Below are 23658 nucleotides of genomic sequence, written 5' to 3' on the forward strand. Positions count from 1 at the left end.
GGGGGGGGATAAGTACTCAAATACTAAAGCAGCTTTCAAACTATACAAGCTTCTACAATAAAAATTAAAATGTTACCAGCCCAACCTATTCAATACATCACTAGGTTCATGGCAGTGCCTCCATCTATGTACATGCGCATTAAGCATATTACTGGTGTCAGTGGGAAAATGGTTACTTTCTGCATTTTGGTTTTATTACATTGCCCTTTCAAATATCTGCATACTCAAACTGGTGATCCCACTTGACCTTGCACGCTCTAAAAGCCACACTGACAGGACACTTTCACCAAGAGCAGATTTGCAAAACAAATGTGCTTGCTACTTCTGTTAGTTTTACTGTTCAAAGTGTAAAATGCTCCACCACCTCTGATTTATGTATTGCAGAATATCCTTAGCTCTCTTAGTGTTTAATGGTAAACTACATAAAATGCTGCCATCTTGTGTTTAAAGACAAACATGCTGAAAATTTTGTTTAATCTGTATATCAATAATACTGCCACTATTACAATTGATGGCTTGGGTGTTCCTGGGGAAAAGTGTGGTCCATTTGCTATTTAAATAGAGTAGAATAAATCAGCCAGAAGGGACGTACAAAATAATCTAGTCCAACTGCCTGACCACATCAGGGCTAACCAAGAGTTGGAGTGTGTTATTAAGATCCCAATCCACATGCTTGTACAGACAAGCCTGGGGCATTGACTACCTCTCTAGGAAGCCTGTTCCAGTGTTTGACCACCCTCTTGGTAAAGACATTTTCCCTAATGTCCTTTCAGACCCCCCTGGTGCAGATTTGTGCCATTCCCATGCACCTTGTCCTTGGTGACCAGGGAGCAGAGACCAGTGCCTGTCTCTGCACGTCCCCTCCTTGGGACGTGGCAGAGAGCAGTGAGGTTGCCTCCCAGCCTCCTCTCCAGAGAAGACAACCCAAGTGTCCTCAGCCTCCCCACACAGATGTGGCCTGCAGCCCTTCTACCAGCTTTGCTGCCCTCCTCTGGATGCTTTCAGGGACAATATTAGGGGTGAGGCCACACCAACGCTAAACACAGCCAGAGAATCGCCTCTTTAGGCCGGCTGTACTGTGCTTCATGCACCTCAAGTGTGATTTGCCCCTCCTGGCTGCCAGGGCAGCTGCTGGCTCTCACTGAGCCTGCTGCCACCAGTGCCCCCAGGTCCTGCTGAGCTGCTCTCCAGCCAATGCATCTCGCAGGCTGTGCCTGTGTCTGGCATTGCTCCATCCCATGCAGCACCTGGCATTCGCTTTTGGTGAACATCAAGCCGTTGATATGGCTGTCCAATGTGCCAACATATCTAGATCCTCTGCAAGGCCTCTCCTCTCTCCAGAGAATCATCAGTAACTGTTAATACTTTAACTAAGTGCTACCGTTTTTCATTCCTCTACACAGCTAATTTTAATGTCATGGTCATCTAAGAACTACACTGGAAATGCTTTATTGCAGTCTATCAGTATCACACTTTATCTGAACTTTTCTGTTAACCTGAGCTCTGTAAATCAGTGTGACTGCAGCAAGTGAGGTCACCTTGGTGATTCCAACTTGTTTGCTTGCTGTGCTATAAGAGTCTGCTAAACGTGGACAGTAACAGACCCGGTTGCAGCTCGCTCTGTGCCCTGGAGCCACACGGGGAGGCTTAAGCCCTGCACCAGGTCGCCTGCCATGAGGTGATGCCTGAGTGAGAGGTGGGGGCGAGAGGTGCCCCTTGTGCATTGTCTGTGGAAGCGGGACGTGTCTCACCCCTCTTTTCCACATAAATTGCTCAGTTTTGAGCCTGGTGGTCGTGCCTGGGCACAGGGACGCTGTGGTGGCAGGGAATCCCCGTGCCCTTCCCAGCCACCTCTCCTGTGTCACCACAACCGCGGGGCAGCCCCTGCTGCAGGCACACAGCTCAGAGCCCGGGCGTTCCTAAACGAACCCAAGCCTCCTCTTGCCGCCTGCTTCACCTCACGTTTATCTCAACTTTATTCCGTCACTTTATTGCCCACTTTCTCTGCCGCCTCCCCCAGGTTTTTCCTCCCCGAGCGAGCCCCACGAGCCGCCCATCGCCTCAGCGAGCGCTCAGCGGCCCCTTCTCGGCGCCTCCCCCGGTGACCTCCGTCCTCCGGCTCCCCGCCCCGCCGGCCCCTCCTCGCCACCGCCCGCCTCAGCGGCAGCCACTCGGGGCCGGGCTGGCGCGCACACCCCCGCCCCGCCGGCCTCCGCGCTCGCCAACATGGCGCTGGTGCGGGGCCGCCGCTGCCTCTGGGCGCTGCAGCGTCAGTGAGTGCGGGCCGGGGCGGGCGGCGCGCGGCTCCCTCAGGCGGCGGCGCTCCCGCCCGGTTTTTCTCCTTCATGTCCTCCTTCTCCTCCATCTCCTTCTCCTCCCGGCCGTTAGCGGCTGCCGGCGGGGCGGGCGGCGGTTGGGGCTGGCGGAGGCGTCGCGGAGCCCAGGGTGCAGGGAGGAGGCGGGGAGGGGGCCCTGCGCCATGGGAGGGGTGCAGGAACCTCGGCTTCTGCTGTGGAAAAAAAAAAAGCCCCCCAGACAAACAAACCCAAACCCAACAACTTCAAATTTAGCTTTAGCAACTGGTGTGGATTCCATCAAACTGTCCTGGGCGTTTGGGATTTGATACCTGTCACTGACTCCCCCACAGCCACCCCTGTGCTGTCCGTAGGGGCAGAAGGAGCTGGTGACAATGACAGCTGTCTGTTAAAAGTTCAGGAAGCCACGTCCCATGTCGCTGTCAAGGACATCTTGCATATTTTTGTCCAGTATTATTTAAGAATTATTGGGCTTGATCCAAGATTCCAAAGTTGACCTACGTGTCAATTAAAATTGCTTCAAGAGTTCGCTTCAGCAGTTTCTTCTAGGCACTTAGTCTTCAGTACCTGGTTTCTTTAGAGCTTTCAGTCATTTTTGAGATTTAACTTTCCATTTCTGAAATGAAATTCAGATAGAAGAGTTCTTCACAGGTAGAAGAGTTCTGTTCTCAGTTTTCAAACTCTTCTTTCTTGACATCTTTCACATTCAGCTCTTGTGCCTTCTGTCTGTATAAACAACTATTGCCTGTGCAAGATTTTCTGTTTTGTGGTTATTTGTGTCTTCTTTCCCAAATACTTCACGTTGCCAACTCTGTATTAAGTGCCACACTCAGTTTTGTCCACCAAAGGACTTAGAGTAACCCACAGTAACTCTTCCACTTTGAATGCTGCTCAGAAAGCAAGGGGGCAGTTTGTTGTTCCTGTTGTGTCTACCCTTCTACACAGAGATCTGATGAAGTTTGTCCACCCTTCCTTAGCACGTTGTACTTGATTATGTTCTGTGTAAATAGTTATATAAGAAACTTTGGAGTTGGGTTGGTGCTGTCTTTGCACCTGAAACTAAAAGCAGCTCCTTTACACACTTCTGTAACTATTCTGTTTGTTTCTGATTTTACAGGCCATGGAACCCAGCACAAAGACTTGTGAAATGTGTCTCTTCAACAGTAGGTATGTAATACATGTATGCTTTCTTTAGCTGCAAGGTTCAATTGCTTGTGTAACATGAATGGTTTTACAATTAGTGTTAGATTCAACTTACATGAAAATTACATTTTCTGTGACATTTTCCTCTGAGACCTTTTCTGATGTAGTTTGCAAAGTCAGTGTGAGAATTGTTTTTTAGGCATGTTAGTATTTAAGCAACATAAGAAAAAATAGTAAAATTTAGCAAGGTGATTTAAATGAACCCTGTTGTCATGAATAAACACTAAATGGTGAAAAAGAAATCAGAATTCTAAAATTGCTTTATTTCCAGCATTGTTTTTAATTATATATTTATTTTAAAAATTGCTTACTGTGCTTCATCCTTGTAAACAGGAGGTCACAACATAGGGAAGATTCTTATTGCAAACCGAGGAGAAATTGCATGCAGAGTAATGCGAACAGCGAAGAAAATGGGTGTGAAGTCTGTAGCAGTTTACAGTGAAGCAGACAAGAATTCCATGCATGTAGCAATGGTGAAGTATATTCATTATGTTTGTGACTGATTCTGCAAATGCTTCTGTATGGGACTAACATTCATTCAAAATGGTAGTTCTCCAAGTTTCTCCCATTTGAGTCCCTTTATGAAGAGAGGCAGTGATTTAAACTGTTGCCTGCTAGCAGTATGATAAACAATAAAATGAGCTGAGAAATTTGAAGTTAAAACTGCTTTTTATTGTCTAAGAAACAATCTGTGTAATATCTATTTTTTCTGTAACAGGCAGATGAAGCATATTGCATTGGTCCTGCACCCTCACAGCAGAGTTACTTGGCCATGGAGAAAATCATAAAGGTGGCCAAGGCCTCAGCAGTAGAGGTACGTTGATCATGACCTTAAATCTTTGGATACCTGCCTGCTCTTCAGTTTTTCATATTTATACGTGATATTTGCATCTTGTGCTTCCTTAGCACTATACTGAAGTTTCAGGGTTTTCTAAGCTAAACTAATATAAAAATAGGCTGGTAACATTATTCTATTTTAGGCTATTCATCCAGGTTATGGTTTCCTCTCAGAAAACACAGAGTTTGCAGAGTTGTGCAAGCAAGAGGGAATCATCTTCATAGGTCCGCCTTCATCTGCTATCAGAGATATGGGTATTAAGAGGTATCTATTTCTGATTTGTTACTTGGTTATGCAATCTACAGTTTGACAAGGCTAATTTTGTTACTAAAGGATCAGTTGCTACATTTTTTTTATTCCTTCAGTTTTCATTGTCTTATTTTTATTGCTATCGTCAGAGGAATAAGCTCCAAATTTGCTATTGTGGGATTCCTATAGACATAGGAATTGTTCAGTTATTGGGATTTTAATAATTAAATACTTAACCGATTCTAGTTTTCCAGAACTGGGACCTTGCAGTATTATATAACTAAGAGTTCAGGAGTCAGGTTGTATCTCTTGCATATTGATCCTGAATGAATCAAAATGGTGGTGGTGGGGGAAACAAAACTCCCTATCATCAGAGGTTATTGTGGCTGATGTAAAATGGGGTTATAAATTTTATTCATCACAGAGAATCTTATTCTTAGTTACTTACCCTGGAAACATTTCTTTGGTCAATAAAGTATAAATCTAGAATATGGAAATAATGTTATTACTAACACACAAACTGTGCAATATTAATTTCAGCAAATTAATTTTTTATCACTTGCTAATATGAGGGTAAATTACCTCTGTAATTTAACTAGTTTTGCATGCCTGTTTGAAGTAATTAGTGTTATGCTCAAGTGTTTTATGTGGTGTGAATCCAGCCTGTATCATGAGAAGAGTTTTGTCTTTGTAGAACCTTAAATATAGTTTTAGTAAGGTATGGTGTGGTAATACAAAAATGGTAGGTTTTGACCTCCATAACGTGGGTCAAAAGATAAGAAAGAACAATAAGCCTGAATTGACCCCCACTTTTATCTGGAGAGATTGGAGAAAAAAAATCCCTATTTGAAGCATTTGATTAATTACAGTAAAATGCTGCAGAACCCACTTCTGTAACCCGCACTGGTATCAGTGGAACTATTGTAAGGAGAATTAACATGGGTAACATATACAGGTTTGGAGCTTAGAAGTAAGCGAAAAATATTATTTTAATTCTAAACATAAAACTATTCTGTCAAAGCACTTCCAAAGCTATAATGTCTGCTGCTGGCGTTCCTGTTGTTGAAGGTTATCACGGAGAAGATCAATCAGATGAATGTCTAAAAGACCACGCCAAGAGAATAGGATATCCGGTAATGATTAAAGCTGTTCGCGGAGGTGGAGGAAAGGTAAAGGAGCTAATGCAGATCTGTTTGTCACAGTGTAAAGTTGTCATGCCTCAGTTTCTAGTTTATTCTAAAAGGTTTTAAAACACATTGGAAAAAAAAATGTGGTTAGAATTTATTAATAATGTCCAGTACAGCACAATGAAGTCTTACTGTCATTCACTGTGCAGCCAGGCAGAAAATAAGTAGCTGGAGTAAACTGGGAGAGTTTTGTTTATTTCAGTGGATTTCCATAATTCACATAAGCAGAAAAATTGTCATTCAGGTTTATTTGTGTGAAAGTAGGTGACACGAAATTGTTACCCAGTGATAGCCTCTATGTCTTATTTTATTAACAGTTTTAAATGTTGAATAAAAACAATTAGAAATATACTTAACTATTTGGTGTCTAGACACTATTTAATGTATTGTGAATTCCCTGTTGAAATCTGATTTTACTCTGAAATACTTATCTGCAAAAATTGAATAACAGAATTCTTGTTATTTCTGTAATAGCTGTAATTATTTTGTAATAAAATCAGGTTTTCTTTGCCAGCCTTTGATAATTTCTGTGATAGTTAAGAATCCAATTGGATTTGATATGCATGTATGTCAATATATCGATAATATCTATTTATTGCACTTCTAGTGGCACTTTCAGTAGGATTTATAATAGGATTCGCTTATTGGAAGTTAGTTGATGAGCAATTTATATTGTTATCATTAAGTGCATTTCTTGCTGTTTTAGTCATGAACCTGTTTGTATGTGTCAAGGATTTTTACTGTGTACTGTATTCTTAGACATTCAGATATATTTTTTTTTTCTTTGTATTTGTGTATTCTAGGGCATGAGAATTGCTCATTCAGAAAAGGAGTTTCTGGACCAACTAGAATCAGCAAGGAGAGAAGCAAAGAAGTCTTTCAATGATGATGCAATGCTAATTGAGAAATTTGTAGATAATCCAAGGTGAGAAACAGATGTTTTAATATTAACGGCATAATATTTTACTGTTAAATAAACAGGTGTTTTAATAATAGAGTGAAATTTCCATCTAGAAAGAATCACTTTATAATACTTCAACTAGAGACTTGAGTAAAGATGTTGTGGTGTTTCTGCTGCCCTCAGATGCCCTAAACTAGTTATTTATTCTTCTTCTAACAGAGGAAGTGATAGCCTTAAAACAGAAGTGATAGTCTATAGCTTGTCCTGACCTGTGAAACTGAACCCATTTGTTTTTTGTTATGAACTTTTGACAGAGGTCTTTTTGATGATCTTGCATTTTACATCTTTCTTGAAGCAGCACTGTAAAGAAAGCATTCATTAGAAAGAAAGTGGGGGCTTGCTTATGCTGTCAGCTAGACATGAGAAAATCTCATTACGTTCTTACGGAATTTGCCAGCATTGGAGGATTTACCTGAATGGTGACAAGATTTCCTTAGTTTTATACAAAGAACAAAGTTCTGTCACCTAATGGTTGTCCTCTGAAATGGTATGTCAAAATAAATAGGGTTATTCTAGAGTCAGGGCTGATGCCTCTTGTGAAATTATATCAAATTGTTAAATTTGTAGGAAAACAAATAATAATGAAATATTTCTACTTTTATTGTAACATAATAATTAATAGAGAGGTAGCAGCCTTTAAATATGTGTCATGTTCATTTTAACCAATGAGGTTTCATTATCTAGCTGGCATTTAGGGTCCTATTTCCTTTAGGACCCTCATTTCTACATTTTTGGCTATTCAAGAGCAAACACCTAAACCTGTAAGAAATCCTACTGAAGAGTACAGGACTGTGTACAAGTTCGAAGTCTGTGTGGGTGAAGTCAGTTGCAGGCTTGGGGATTCAGTGAAATACACAATAACATTTATTATTATGAAACAGGCATGTTGAAGTCCAAGTGTTTGGTGACCAGCATGGCAATGCGGTCTATTTGTTTGAAAGAGACTGCAGCGTGCAAAGAAGACATCAGAAGATCATTGAAGAGGCACCAGGGGTGAGAAGAAAGTTCTTATATTTTTCTATTTTTTAAAAAATGACATATTTTAAAGTAATTGCTAAGCCTGTGTAATTTATCAAACAGGGTAGTAATTTATTGGTAATTCTTACCACCTGTTTTAATTTTGCTGTAGAAACTGTTCTACCTAAAAATAAAAAAAAAAGAAAAGATGTTTAGGAAAGTGATTCTCAGGAAAAAAAAAAAAATTAACTTATTTTTAAGGATTACAGTACAGTTTCTAGACGCTTCAAAATACTCATGCATAGTAGGTTTAATGTCACTGATATTTGTTATCTTATGTGTTACTGTTATTATTTACAGCCAGGAATTAATCCTCAAGTTCGAAAGAGACTTGGAGAAGCCGCTGTCAAAGCAGCTAAAGCAGTGAATTATGTAGGAGCAGGTAGGTCTGGAGGTGTGGATGCTCCAGCAATACCCTTTTAGGTTATTAAGGCTCTGAATCTCAGGGCAAATGACATTTGATTGTTTTAGTGTACAACACGTGTCAGATTTTTTTTGAGGTGGAAGCAAGTAATAGTTAATTCTCACATAATTATAAATTTATATGAGCGTACCTGGTCTGTGCTTAAGACCAGTGGCGGCAGAATAGAAAGAAAGAAAATTTCAGAGCAGGTGATTCAATCAATAAGATTGTTTTTGGAAGGTGATCATTGTGAATGTTAGTAAGTTTAAGCAAGGCAAAGGAAAATAATTCATCTTTTAGCTTACAAAGAATAAAACCTTCTCCTCAAACAGTAAAGCCTTTTTAAAAAAACAAACAAACAACACTGTCTATAAGATCCATAGTATTTTCCAAATGAAAAATTACCTGCTAAAATTATTTGTCACTTCTCTTGTTTTCCCATTGCCTTCTTTGGATGCTTATTTAGAAAAAAAAATAATGCATGCCCTCTGCTTACACACAGTGCTTTCAGCTGTCTTGATGTACTTTTTTAGACCTCTAATGAGATGTAGCTGTACTGCTGAAGGAGGAGAATGGTCACTAAATGGCACAGAATATGTAAATACGCAAGGAAACAACTCTCTTGTTTTCAGACCTCAGCTGTGTCACCCATAAAGATAATTCACATACAATTTAATGAGATTCATTGCATCTGTTTTAGAAATAATAGTCTTGTTGTGACATAAATCAGTTATGTGTCTTAGATATCTGTCCTGAGAAAGCCTCATGAAACCTCCATTTTTTATTAAATACTTCAGGAACAGTGGAGTTTATTATGGACTCCCAGCATAACTTTTACTTCATGGAGATGAATACCAGACTGCAAGTAGAGCACCCTGTTACAGAGATGATCACTGGAACAGACTTGGTAGAGTGGCAGCTAAGGGTAAGTGATAATTGATTTCGGATGTAGAGTCCCTCTTCTCTGCTGAGTAGCGCTCTTTGGTATTGCCTATGAGAGACCAGATAGATTTTCAGGTACTTATCTCCCATTCCACTAGTTGGGTAGAATTTTCTTTGTTCTGGAGAAACATCTCTTATTACGCTGATTGTAGAGTATTTTGTGGTTGCTCTCAATTCCAACAAATTCTTCCAATTTTGGAGAGAAAAACTTTCTCTCCATATATTTAGTGAAACTATAGAGGATGTGGAAAGTGGGATGATTAGGGTCCTGACCTTTCTCTTGCCATGCTGAACAATTTCTTAAACTCTACTTTAAATGTATCTCTGGCCCCAAATCATACTTTGATCAGGCCGTGGAAGGAAGACTCTTCACAAAAACATGTCTGGTGTTCTGCCAGTATAGTTGCATTCTAAAATAAATGTATAGTTACGTGGGCTGGAAACAGGCTATTTCCTCACACACCCAGCATGCAGAGAGATTACTCACACATTTGAACAGGAAGTTTTGGACCTTAGGGAACTGGAAATTAAGAAAAATAATTCTATGTAGATAAATCAAAAAGTGAGGACAGCAGCACACATTGAGCTTAAATAGATAGGATGGTGGAGTGTTTCATGTAAGCAGAAAGAAAAATAAAATGCCAAATGTGGATGCAAAAAAGGAGGCTTTTGGCTTGCTGATCTAGGAATGGAAGCTGAGCATTGAGGGCTGAGTTGGAGCAGAGGTCAAACAACACTAAAACGAGAGAAGGTGGAGAAGTTTACTGATCTTTGCATGCAAGTCAGAAGACAGAAAATGTCTGTCAATACTTTGAGAGAGATTTTTTTTTTTTTGAATCTGTGTAGCACTGTTTAAGGACTAAGTCGTACTGGGTTGCCTCTGCTGAAAGCCATAGTTTGGTGAGCATGGGAAACCCCCAGTGCTTCAAATGAAGAAAAAATGTTGTTCAAGATTTTTAATAGGAACTGGTGTTTCCACTTGTAGATGGAGTTTGTGTTGCTTCTTGGTGAAGTGTCTCCTCTCTGTTGAACTGCAGCAGGTTTATTATTTTGCCCCTAAAAGCTGTTTTTTTTTCAGTCTCAAGCTGGCATGTTATTGGTGTTGGTATTCCTGCATTTGTAATGAAAATTCCTTTGAGGAATAAAATGATATTTTCTTGCCTATTAAAGATTTTGTAAATTCGTAGAAATTACCCTAGAGAAACAATCATTTACATGTACAAGTCCCTCAGAATACAAAAGAATCAGCAGTATATGCCAGCAGTGTTGGCTGCCAGTAATCCATTTTATCGTCTGCTTTTAGAGCAGTTTTTCTCTCTAATAACATCTTGGTTGATCAACCTTTAACTTAAGCATTTAATTATTTTTGACATAACGAATTGGAAAAAAAAAATACTATTTTTCCATTATGTTTAAGCTGTGTGAAATACTATGAAGTCGATTTACAGTAATAATGCAAAATCCTTTGACTAGTGACTCAGAAAAAAGGAAGGAGTAAGTTCAGAATTAGCCATTTATGATTTAACACTTTTTTTTTCCTTGCCCTTTTTAAACATGCTTTAATTGTTCATGTTTGGAAGAGGGATATTTAACCTTTTCATACATTGACACTCCAGAATATTGATCCTGCATTAAAGAAAAAAACACCTTTTCAGGTTGCAGCTGGAGAGAAGATTCCCCTAAAGCAGGAAGAGATTCTGCTCCGAGGCCATGCGTTTGAAGCTAGAATATATGCTGAAGACCCTAATAATAACTTCATGCCAGGGGCTGGGCCATTGTTGCACTTGTCCACCCCACCACCTGATAGTTTCACCCGGATAGAAACTGGAGTCAGACAAGGTAAAACTAAAGGCAGTGGTATAGTTAGAAATATTTAACATGAAAAGCTTTTCATTATAAACATTTCCTGCTTTGGCCTAAATAAATTTGTCCCACAGGGTGTTGTTAAATACCAGTCTCCACAGAATTATTCTTTCATGATTGTGTGTACAATCACTGGGTATTTTATTTAACTCTTTATTTTATCTCTATACAAATTATTGTCTGCTGGATTATGCTGATTTTATTCTTATCACAATTTATTAGTCCTGCTAATTTGAATAATGTTACCTCTACAAAAGTCTGTGCTGAGTTTTTCCTTGGAACTGAAATGTCAGGTCACATCATTCAAGTTAATAAATATTCTTTAAGACCATAGAGAAACATGGCCATTACTTGTGTCAGGGAGTTTAATACCATATGTTATGCAGTATTATGTACACCGCCTTTCAGAAGATACGTTTGTAGTGTTACAGATTTTTTTTCATATATTTTAGGTGATGAGGTTTCTGTTCATTATGATCCAATGATTGCAAAGTTAGTTGTTTGGGCTGAGGATCGTCAAGCAGCACTGAGAAAGTTGCGATACAGCTTGCATCAATATAACGTAAGTAGGAGGAACCCAGTGTGATTTTAAATCTTTTAACTAACTTGAAGCTAACAGCTTGAACACCTTGAGGTAACAGCATACAGATAGAAAACTGCAACAAAGCAAAAGTGTTTTTTAGAGGAAGATTGGATGGCCACTGCCATTTCAGATTTATATGTAATAAAACGTAGCAGTTGAATTAATTACATTTTGTTTGTAAATTTCGTACTTTGTTGGTGTTGTATAAAGAAAGTTTCATCTATGCATAAGTTGAGCAGAAAGCTGTGCATTCGTACTTCATTTCAATTTGGCAATATGCTTCTTTTTCTTGACAGATTGTAGGATTAAGCACTAATATTGATTTCTTACTGAGCCTGTCAGAACACCCACAGTTTGAGGCTGGAAATGTGCACACTAATTTCATTCCTCAACACTATGATGAACTGTTTCCAGCCAAAAAGGCGACACGACACGAAGTTGTGTGTCAGGCAGCTCTGGGACTCATACTGAAAGAGAAAATGGCAACAGATGCTTTTAGAGATCAGTCAGGTGGTAAGGATCATTCTTCTTTTTTTGTGTTTTGTTTTGCTTGACTGGATGAGACAGTGCTGTGACCTCATGTGTAATTATTTAATTTGTGTACTCTGTTTTTGCCTTACTTTGTGCCTGCTCAGGGTTCTGCATTACAGCATTTGTCAGATATTTATGCGCTCGACAGACTATAACTTTTGTTGAGAGACAGATATTGAATATATCACCACTGTAATGTAGAGACTACTTCCCTAGGCACTTCAGATAAGCGCCTGTCTGAAAGACCTTGGGATTCTTAATCTGTGTCACTGTGTCCTTTTTGCTCTTTACAAGCACAGTGAGTATCTGTCACTGTTAGTCCTACAGTTGGACCAAGGTCTTCAGAGATAAAGACTGACTGGCTAGACTTGGTAGAGGCAGAGGGGTTTAATGGGATGAAAAGGACTTCGTGTTTTATGTAGATGATACAGCCTCCATTTATTCAGTCTTGAAGTTTGAATGATGGATTGTCACCATATATTGCAGTGATTCCCTGATCTTTAATGTGCAGTATAAATATGTAAGTTTAGTTATAAACATAAGTTTAGTTATAAACATATGTTAAGGACAGTGATATTTGTGGTGTAAGTTGTAAATGTTGTAAGTTTTGCCAAACTGTAATAAAAGTAACATGTCTGTATGTTTTGTGTTTTAGATAAATTCTCACCATTTGCATCCAGCACTGGTAGAAGAATAAATATATGCTATACTAGAAAACTGTCTCTGCTGGATGGGGAAAATAGTAAGTGAATAAAAAAGTGGGTGTGGAGGGAGAGTTAATACTTGATAAAGTTATTTCAACTGGTGCTTGAAAATTCAGGTTAAGAAATAGCAGATGGAAGCAGTGTTGAGTTTTAAGCAATTGAAGCTGAGAAGGGAACTCACAAGGTTGCGTGTTTAATTATTAAATCTATGGCCTTAGATCTTGAAGAAATAAAAAACAAATTCAAATGGTACTAATGATGTTCATCATTTAAATGAGTAAGGTTGAGATTTTGGAAGAACTGAGTGCTGTTTTGTTTGACTTGGCTTAGGTGTGGTAGTGTTCAGCAGTTCTTCCCCCTCAAGGATCTGTTTCCTGTCCAGGTAACTTAATATAGAGATTTCAGAGCATAACTTCAGATGGTCAGCTTTGAAAGACAAATTGTCTAGAATTCAGTGTGAAATCTGCAGTGTCTGCTAAGCTAATCTGAAAATACTTGTTCTTCTCTTAGTATTGGTAGGTCTCTTTTTTATCAAAAAGATTAAGTGTAGTTCATACGGTTTTATTCTCTAGATCCTACTATTATATCTACTTACATATATTTTGCTTTATTGAACAGTTGTGGATGTAGCTGTAAGTTACGGTAAAGAAGGATCATACACCATGCAGGTAAAGTAGACTTTTTTCAGATATTTCATTAGAATCAGTTTCTTAGAGACTTTTTTGGTATCAACTGTTATTAAAATTGCTTGATGATCAGGAGTCTGTTTTTGGTTCACTTGTAGCAGTTGTTGTAGACTTCAGTATTTTAGCCTTGGAGTCATACTCACTCCTTTCTTGGAGTCATAATGGATTTTATCTTGAATTTGGCACCCCCAAATGATTGTATGCTTGAGAATGCAGTCTCTCTGTAGATGAGTTTCTCATTTCTAATATTCAGAAAAGGGAAATAATGAAAAGGAATCAGTGTTTATGAACTGCTGAAATTATATAGAGATCAGCATAGTACAAAAATAGTGAGAGAATTATTGCACTTTCAGGTGTATATCCCCATGTCAGGTAATTCAAGGCTTTATACCCTTATTTTTTTGCAGATATGAATATTGAAATAACCCACATCCCTCAAATAACCCTTAGGTTATTTTGAGTGTATCGATTACATAAGTAATACAGGAAAGCTTTTACATTCTAGGCTTTTCCCATATAAGTAATGTCAGCAAAATATAAAGAGGGTGAAAAGGACATAAAGTGAGGCCTTTGTTGGGAGGTGAAGTGCTACTGGGGAGAATGTAGACTCCTAAGGAGGAATGCAGGTTGAGATGGAAATGGGGGGAAGCTGGAGATAATGGTTGGAGAGGCAGAGCTGTGTGCCTCAGGAGCTGATCATGAAGAGGACAGTGCAACCAGAGTGCTACAAAACCTGCCCTGGGACCGATACCAACTAAGAGCACGTTGCTGGGCCAGGTAACTGGCAAGTGCTCATGGTGCTGCCCAGGATGTTGGTCTAACTTGCATCCCTGCTCAGGATACTCATCAAGCAAAGGATATTTTCTCAGGGATCAGTATCAGATAGGCAATATCCATTCAATACATGTGATAAGGTGGAAAACAGTTCAGTTGAAAATAGTGTGGGACTGTATAAATGTAGACTGAATTTTCTCTCTGCCTGTAACTTTATTGAAGACTAGCAAGTCTCTGATTCCCAGTATCATTCAGCAAGACTTGCAACTAAAAATATAAGTTAAACATAGCACACTTACATTCAAACTCTTACTGTCTTTTTATTCTGAAGCTGTGGCAGACAGCCAATTTCCATTGACCTAGATGAAAGGGTTACGTGCAAATAAATGACCTTTCCATTTGGTCTTTCTTTTGCTGTTTTGTTGTCTAGTTAACACTGTTTCCTTTACTGATTTTCTCTGCTCTTTTATACGTTTATGAAGAATGTGTTGATGATTTTCTATTAAGAATTTACAAGAGTGAGAAACTTACTTTTGTAAAACAAAGTGGAAACTTGTGAAATGAGGTGGTTAATACGGGTCTGAAGAAAAGTTAAGATATTAGGACAAATTAAAAATACTGGGTCCAGATCCCATCACTAAACAGAAAATTCATTTTTGTTGTTGTTCTTGAGAAATAACATACCTTTATATTTTGCTAACTGCTATTCCATAGTTTATGATACAAACTGTCTTGGGGAGAGTGTATTAGCTAGTCTGAGCTGACTGCAGTGGATACACAATACATTCTGTTAATCAAAAACTAAAGGATACATAAGATTTAAAAAGGTGATTAAAAAAATATATCCAGAATTATCTATGAAGAAACACAGGTTATGAATATATACTACGAACACTAACTTCCGCTTTATTATTTTAGTGTCTGTGAATGGTTAGGATTTGTCCGTAAAAAGTGTTTATCTTTCAGATTGAAGATAAAATGTTCGTGGTTTCTGGAGAGATTCTCAATGAAGGTGATTCAGTTTACTTGAGGTCTTCAGTAAATGGAACAGTGTGCAAGTCCAAATTGGTCATCTTGGACAACACCATTTATCTCTTCTTTCCGGTAAAGTACCTTTCATTTGTATAATGACTTTAAAGTTTTATACATGTAAATGAACAACATAAATTGCAATAGAATGTGGAAGAGAATCATAATTTAAATTTTTATATTGGCCCGTAATGCAGTGTCTTAGCAGCCTACCTACTCCTTACGCAAACAGCCTTTACTAATTTTCTAAAACTTTCTGTGCTGTTGCTGCATGAATAAGGAAGGTATGGATGTGGGACAAAGGTCCATGTAGAGCCTCATTTTCACGGCTGTAGTTTCCTCCTCTCTGATCCTTCAGCAGCAACAGGCATGGATCTTGAGAACTTTGACATTGCAAAGCCGTCAGCATGCCCCCTGTCCTTGTGACCTGGCTTCAGTAGTCTGCAACCTAAAACAATTGACCTATTTGCTTCTGCATAAAGCTGCGTCTGTCCTGTCCCCATATATCAGCACACATACTAGTGGTATTTCATTATGTTGTTAACTCGTGTCACTGATTTTATTTTCTGTAGGAAGGTAGTGCTCAGATTGGCCTTCCTGTACCCAAGTACTTATCTGCAGTGAGCTCAGCAGGGACACAAGGTGGTGCCGTAGCACCCATGACAGGCACAGTTGAAAAGGTAATTATAATAATATGGGTAGAAAAATGAATTCGACACTATTATGTCAAAGTTCACTCTTCCAGCAATGGTGCATGGTTCTGTACTGCCAGGAAAGAATCAGGGCCAAAAATGTCAGTGCTGTGTGGCTCCTCCCAGTTAGATAAAGTCCTGTTTAGTCTGACTTTCCAGCAGCCACACAAGAGTCTTTTCAGCTTCTTTTTCTAGAGCTCAGGAAAGTATGAATATATAACTAATTCTACTGTTTGAATTTTTTGTTTGAATTTTTCCTTCATCGTAACTGCTTTCTAACCCAGAGTTCCCTGAAATGTTATAGGCTGTTTGACCCATTTCATCTTACCAAAGAATGAGATGATAGATGTGCTTGTAAAAAAAAACAACAAATCAAACCAACCAACCAACCAACCAAAATTAAGTTCTATTTTTAATTTATTTTTTTTTTTCTCCTTTAATTCAGCAAGTCTTCTGTATTTTTCTGTATGGTGGAAAAGGGAAAAGTTTCAACAGAAGGGAGATGTCCAGGATACATAATTTTAGTAGTTAGAGGATTCTGCTAGTGATTAAAAAAAAAAAAAAAAAAAGGCACGAACCCTTTGAGAGAGTGGAGTGTATTAATTGTGGATCTCTTACTTTCTAGAGAGATGCTCTAGAATCATAGAATATCCCAAGTTGTATGGGACCCACAAAGACCATTGAGCCCAACTCTTGGCTCCACAGTAGTAAGTGCTGTCGATATGCTTCTTAAACTTCGGCAGGCTTGGTGCTGTGACCACTGCATGGAGTTCAGGAAGCATTCTAAATCAGGGCTGCAGAAAAAATAGGTGGCTCCTGCAGTCTGCTCTCTGGATTTTGCAGAGTCTGGCTCCAGGAAGAGGTTCTGGACTTTGTATCTCAAAATAGAAGCTTCTTAAGCCCAGATGGAGTCAAATATACTTTGTCTCTTCTAGTGTTTCCTCTTTGAAACATAAATGGCTTCCTCATCAGCCTGTTGACTGGTATTGAACCTCTTTGTAAAACCTTTAACTCCCCTTGAGTATTATGTAGAGAACTCAAATACCCAATTCAACAATAATGAAGATATTATAAGACTGTTCTGAAAAACCACAATTACTCAGTGGATTGTGCTAGCCAAGATTCAGCTGCTGTTTTTTAATGGTGCAGATCAGACGTGCATGATTTTCTTTCCCAATTTGAATTGTAGGTGTTTGTGAAAGCAGGGGATGCGGTTCAAATTGGAGACCCTCTGATGGTTATGATTGCTATGAAAATGGAGGTGAGTAACATAAATGTATAAAATGTTTTAATTACTGAGAAAATAAAAATGTGGTCATACACAAATCAGTTTTGATTGCATTAATGAAGTGTTGTGCAGATTGTTGCTTGTACTTTATATGCTGTAAAACAAGTGTTGCATCAGACTAGATTTTAGGGGATTACATTTGTTGTTAATATTAACAAATGATGATTATATAATCTGTGGCACTCTGCAGATGTTTTAACATTTGCTTGGTTACCGTGTCAGTCCCTTTCATCCCTCCCCCAAGAAGCTAACAATCCTTTTATTTCTAGCATGAAACCGTCTAGGTCTATTTCTTGCTCTCTCTCCATGATAAAAGTGTATTTATTCTAATGCCTGCAGTAACTTAATGCAGAAATTCAACTATTGGTGACTTAGTAAATATGCCCAAGTTTTTGTTTGTACATTTTTTTTATTATTTGCATAAAAGCTTTACCATGAGCATAAGAAAAATTCTTTGTAATTGTCTACATGGCATTCAGTGGACTAGTATTTTGGCCATTATATATTGTTACATTGCTTGGCCATAGCTAAAATTGCTTAAACTATAGATTTTGTAACCTGAACTCTTTGGATTTGGATTTATTAATTTATTTTACACTTCAGTTTGTGGTAGCAGAACAAATATTGTTGAGAAAATTTGCTTTTCCCTTAACAATGCCCCTTTAGAAACTGCACTAAAATTACATGAAATGCAACATTGCACCCCAAGTTACACCCTCAAATTATTTGAGATTGAATACTAAATATTTGTGCCTTTCCAGATGATACCTCAGACTGTTAGCTGAGTTGTCTTTTTTTTTTTCCTGCAGTGCTGTTCAAAGTGTAAAACTTCAGAAACATTATTTAAATTAATTCTTGCTTAATGTGAGGATTTAACATTGTTCATAAACATTTAGATGTTAGACTAACCCTATGTAGAAAACTAACAAGAATCAAAACTTAAATTGAAAACTAACCTGATAAAATAACAAATGAACAAGTTTGGGGGTCAGTATGAAAACACACTGTTCCTGCACTGTCACTAATAGTCATGTTTGTATTTCAGCTTGATTTGCCTAAAATCTTTTTGGTAAATACCTGTCTTGAGGTGCAAATAAATTTGGCTTTAGTAAATCTGTAGATTGGTCTTGGAACAAATCTAAAACTTTATTAGTATTTCTGCCTGCTATCCAGTGTAATTAAAAAAAAAAAAAAGTATTAGTGAAGCATCATAATATTCAGCTATTTGTACTTCAAAATACAACATCATTTAGTATTTTTGTTCTTAGTATACTCATGAAAATATATATCGGTGAGGAAATAAAACTTGAAAAAGGGCTAGGATAACATTTTAAAAGAAGGCTTAAAATAAATATAGAAGCGACAGAGGAAGTAATTAAGTATGTCATGTTCTAATTGCTCCAAAGAGTAACATTAAGATTTGCTGGAGAGAGAAGGAAAAAAAAAAAACAACAAAAACTACCAAAACTACTACTCTGCTGGTTCACTATTGATCTGTTTCCATGCAGCATACCATAAGGGCTCCAAAGGCAGGAGTGATAAAAAAGGTTCATTTCCAAGAAGGTGCCCAGGCCAATAGACATGCTCCGCTAGTTGAATTCATGGATGAAGAGGCTGAATCAAAATAAAATTCAAGGAAGGTGCATTTTATTTTTTTTACTTCGCTGATATTCTCTCAGGAGAAGGTTTATTCACATTTTCAGTAAAGTGTTTTGTATAACGGATTGAGGAATTGGTTTCCTCTGCACTCCCTGCATAGTTGTACTGTAAATTATGCTGATTTTACTGAAAGCTTGGATATCACTATACTTTAATCGTGTATATAACTTGTGGACCTACACGATTGTTGTTCAGTGATTGTGGTTGCTTGTGAAAAGGCATTAGACTGGAAAAAGATATGGACTGCCTTAAGGATATGAGAGATTAGTAAGGACTGCACGTTATGGATAGCTAGGGTTCTTCTGCCTACTTTTTCATTCAAAGATGCCTATTTTTCCTGAGATGTGAGATTTCCTTCATTTGAAGGAAATCTGAAAGGTGATAATTATTTCACGAATGAATTTCTCATACAAAATTCCTGTTTGTGGCCTTGTCTTTTTGCCCAAATAGAGAATTGAGAATTGTTTGTCACCAAGGATCCTTCTCGGTCATTTTTGGTGCATCTGTTTTCACATTTACCTCATGAGCAGTGAAAATTTGCATTTCAAAAATTATTTCAATATACTTTGAAATATGTGATAAAAAATAAAAATACGAAATAATACTTGCTACACTAATCAAAGTTGGAATGTGACTGCTTTCAAAAGATAATATTTGATCTTTAAACATGAAGCAGTAGCACAGAAAGATAATAAGCTTATTTAATGCTTGGAAATTGTGCCAAAATAAAATACTGACTTTAAAATCCTCATTACTTTTCTCATATTGTTCATGTTCAAATATGTTACTTACCGGATGGAGTGAAGTACCAAGGTCTTTATAAAAAATGAAATGTAACTGAGAATAATACACCTTTTTGCATCTGTAGTGTTGCAAAAGAGAAAATGGGAAGGTTTTTGATATGCAAAGAAAATATTTCTCAGACAGCATACCGATGGTTTACCATTTTTTTAACTTGTTTAAAAACTGTCTCAAAGACAGGGGAACGGAGAAGAAAAAAAACACACAAAGAAATGCTTTAACTGTTACAAACTTTTTACTTGCAAAATTTTGGTTAAAGTGAAGTTTTGCTGGTCATATGCACTTCTGTTACATTGATACTGCACAAAGGAACAAATAGGTGTTGCAGTGATCCCAAACACCTATTTGTATCTGTGCAAATAAATCCTTATTTCAGAGTTAATATACAATGTCTTGGGCAATTTTCTGCTCTGATTCTGTAACTGTGCAGCCTTGCCTGCAATGCAGACAAAAACTGTAAAAAGTGAAATGGGTCTAGACGGTCTGTATATTAAAAGCATAAGAATACTGCTTTTCAGTTTACCTCGTAATCCAGTGGCCACTTAAAAAAGTAAAATCTAATGATCGTCTTGGAGAGGATTGCCATGGTGATTTTTATTTACCACCAAATAAAAATTAAGCTGGATTTGGAATGTTTGTTTTCATTTTTCTCAATTTTGTCTTTTCCTTGGTTGAATATGGAGAAATGTTTATGTATTAGTCAGCTGTACATATATCATGTCCTGATACCTGAGAAACCTGCAAATGACATTTAGGAAGCAATAATTAATCTAGACAGTTGTGATGGGTTTCACCGCAGGTAAGTTTTGTGACTTGTTTTTATCTAAAAATTCAATCTACATACAGAAATGTGAATTCAGTCTTGAAGAGACACTCCAGATTTACTTTTTTTTTTTTTCCTGCTTGACATTGCTGTGTTTCTAGATCTGTTTTGCTACACTGAATCTGTAGCAGAACATTGAAACTCACAGCATGAGGTTGTCTGTCCGCTCGGTCTGCACTGCTTGCTTCATCCAGCCAATGAACAAGAGCGTGTTCGTCGGAAGCTGACAAAATGTCTTCCTTGGGAACGACAGCCTACAAATCATTTATCATTTTAACAGTTTTAATTTTCCCTCGCTTTTGAAAATTAGCTATTTTTTTTTCTATATATAGTTTTTTTTCACTGACACTTGGTTTTTCAAGTAGTGGTGGCATTATTTATTTTAGAATTTATGCCCTTCAAAAATTTTTTGCAGAAGTCAGTCAGAATTTGTACATTTGAAATGTGCTGTAATGCGATTTAATTTAATTTAGAGTATTATTTAAAGTAGGATGTTCCTGCAATCTAGAATTTTAGTTTACAAAATCTGATTTTTTATTTATTACAAATTTGAAATGTGAAACATTTTCCTGTGTTATAAATGTGAGTTAGTAAGAGCCTTATGATAGTAACTTAGCTATAACTAAAGAGTTGTCTGTGGAGCACTCGATGGTTGAGTAAGAAAGAAAAAGATGGGTAATTGTTTAAAATGTAGTATTTTAGTGCTTCAGCTAAAAGGACGATCTCTGCCAGTTACTAGTTATCAATGTGCCTTTTGAGATAGCGCTGTAGTTGTGATAGAAGAGTCATGGGTACTGCAGAAACCATGAATTTGAAGTGATTCTAACTGTAGTGATGTACTCTGCTGCCAGAGGGAGAGGGAGCAGGTCAAGGGATATGTAGTTAGCAACTGTTGATAGCCTCCAGGAAAGAGCAAGGCCGGTAGTGTTCCAGGCTACGGCTTGTGTGGGACGGCACCAGAGTAATGCTCTCAGTAAGCTTATTGGTCAGTGTGTTTAATCAGGCATGTAACATCCTGCTTGGTAACCTGAATGTTAGCCATACCAAAATTACAGCCTGCTTGAGCTGTAGTTATCCACCTGTGGGGATCTCTCAGTCTCTTTTGCTCTCACACTCCTCAGCTGCTGTCAGCCACTATTCACAGAAGCTCCAATCACTTAGACCCAGTGTAGATCTGTACAGTGGAGCCTGAATTCATGCTGAGCTAGTGGTTAGGACACAGGGAGTGGAAAGCAGGAGAGCCAGGATTGTATTCTTATTTCAGCCACTGACTCACCATGTCTTCAGGCAAATCACTTAGTGCCTATTTGCCTTTGTTTCCTCTTATATAATGAGGATGAGGGTAATCAAAACGCTGTAAAATTTGTGGACACAAAGATTTATAAATAATTTTCCATGCTTGCTGGTAAAGTTGTAATGTCAGTTGTAGATTATTATTACTTGCAAGGTTATAATCTTTTACATTTTAAAGAGTAAATATTTATGCCAGTGAATTGTAAAAAGTTTCCAGTGTGTATTAACTTCTTTGTTCTAATTGTTTTAACTTCTTAGTGACCAGAAAATCTTAGCTTCTGTCTTCAAGATGATTAAAAAATGAATACTGAAGTGCTTTGGCAGGACACTCAGTCAGTGGTAAGGAAAAGAGTGCAGTTGATCTGAGCAGAGTATTCTGTTATTAAAGGAAATTAATCCCATTTTAAAGGACCTATCAACCAATGTGCTTATCACAGGTATATTCATTTCTGTTGATTATTCTTTCGTTCAGTCAGATCAGGAATTATTTGACTGTATTCTATCTGTTCTGTTTGCTAAAAGCTCAACAATGCTGAATATACTGTGTTTACTGGAACAGTCAGTGGCAGTGGATTAAAGTCTGAACACAGAGCTTTTACACAAGGTATGTTTTCAACAGATACCTAAACTGCTTGTATAATTATATTCAAAATTTTTACACATGAATGATTCACAGATAAATATCACTTAGTGTTTTTATGATACTGGAGTGTAGCCTCCTGCATAAGAATTCCATTTAGAGAGTAATATATGCTACTGAGTGTTGTCCTAGAGAAAATGGACAAAGTTGAATGTTGAGTTGAATTAATCATGTTGTGTTTCACTTCCACTTAAAACCAAACAAACAAACACATTCTATAAATTCATTAATGCAACATTAATGAAAAGCCATGATGCAAAAAAATAAAATTATGTGGACTGATTGTATTTCATGTAAGAAAAAAGCCTGGGTTCTAAAAGCAGTGCAGTATCTTTTATGAGACACTTGATGTTAGGTTAAAACCTTGATTATACAGTGAATCCACTTTAAAATAAGCATGGATGTTCTGGTTGAATACCCCATATTTTTTGTTGTAACAGTAATAAGTAAGTAAAACACATTTATATGTCTCATGTCCTACTGAGTTTTTGAAATGATAATGGTAGCTGGATTTTAGCTTTAACCTGTTGTCCTTATAAACAATTCTGGTGCCAAAAAGTTTCTCTTGAAATGATAATCGGTCTCTCTGTGAATGGCAGTCACTCTGCTCACTTGAGAAGTAGGGAAAGCGGGAGGTGTTAACGTGTAGAGCCAGCAAGCTGCAAAGTGTTTGGTGAAAAGAGACTGCTGCTGAGAGCTGCACCCTGTTTTTGCCCCTTTGTGAACAGAAGAGACCCTGGCTGTAGCCAGAGACCCCACGCATGTTTGCTGTCTTGTGCTCAGCATCCCAGAAACATAAGACATAGCCTCCTGCTCAGAGGTAAGTTGAGGTATAACATGAACTAGGAGAAAACTATTTTAAAATGGAACTTTTGTATACAAATGTAGTTAATGCATGTTCTCCTTGAGGTTTGCTCTACTGTATTGATGTTGATAGCTAGTCACAGGAATGTAGGTCACAGTTTGCCACTTAGATACCAGAAATTTAATGTTGGCTGGGTGTTCCCAAACTCTGGTTTTCTGTCATGACAGTGAGTAGAGTGGAAAAGGCTAAATGTGTATGACACATAAGACAGGAGGAAGAGCCGTCTTACACTCTTGCTTTGTGTATCTTTCTTACTCTTGCAAATTGCCTACCTCAAAGCTCAGTCTCCCATATATATAACTTAAATTACTG

General features: G+C 37.8%; 1 protein-coding gene across 1 annotated transcript; it reads left to right on the plus strand.

The window, feature by feature from the left end:
* The first annotated feature begins 2193 nt into the window (after window positions 1-2193).
* Window positions 2194-21437, plus strand: MCCC1 (methylcrotonyl-CoA carboxylase subunit 1). The gene is made up of 19 exons (XM_082767402.1): window positions 2194-2273; window positions 3433-3482; window positions 3852-3991; window positions 4237-4332; window positions 4499-4620; window positions 5627-5774; window positions 6596-6717; window positions 7635-7746; window positions 8071-8152; window positions 8971-9098; window positions 10771-10954; window positions 11431-11540; window positions 11858-12074; window positions 12748-12834; window positions 13415-13464; window positions 15223-15360; window positions 15858-15965; window positions 17167-17238; window positions 18774-21437. Exons 1-19 carry the CDS (start codon window positions 2227-2229, stop codon window positions 18891-18893), a joined length of 2133 nt encoding a protein of 710 aa, XP_082623528.1. The 5' UTR covers window positions 2194-2226; the 3' UTR covers window positions 18894-21437.
* Window positions 21438-23658: the final 2221 nt, after the last annotated feature.

The sequence above is a fragment of the Aythya marila genome (assembly GCF_965140915.1).
Source record: "Aythya marila genome assembly, chromosome: 9".
Taxonomy (NCBI): Eukaryota; Metazoa; Chordata; class Aves; order Anseriformes; family Anatidae; genus Aythya; species Aythya marila.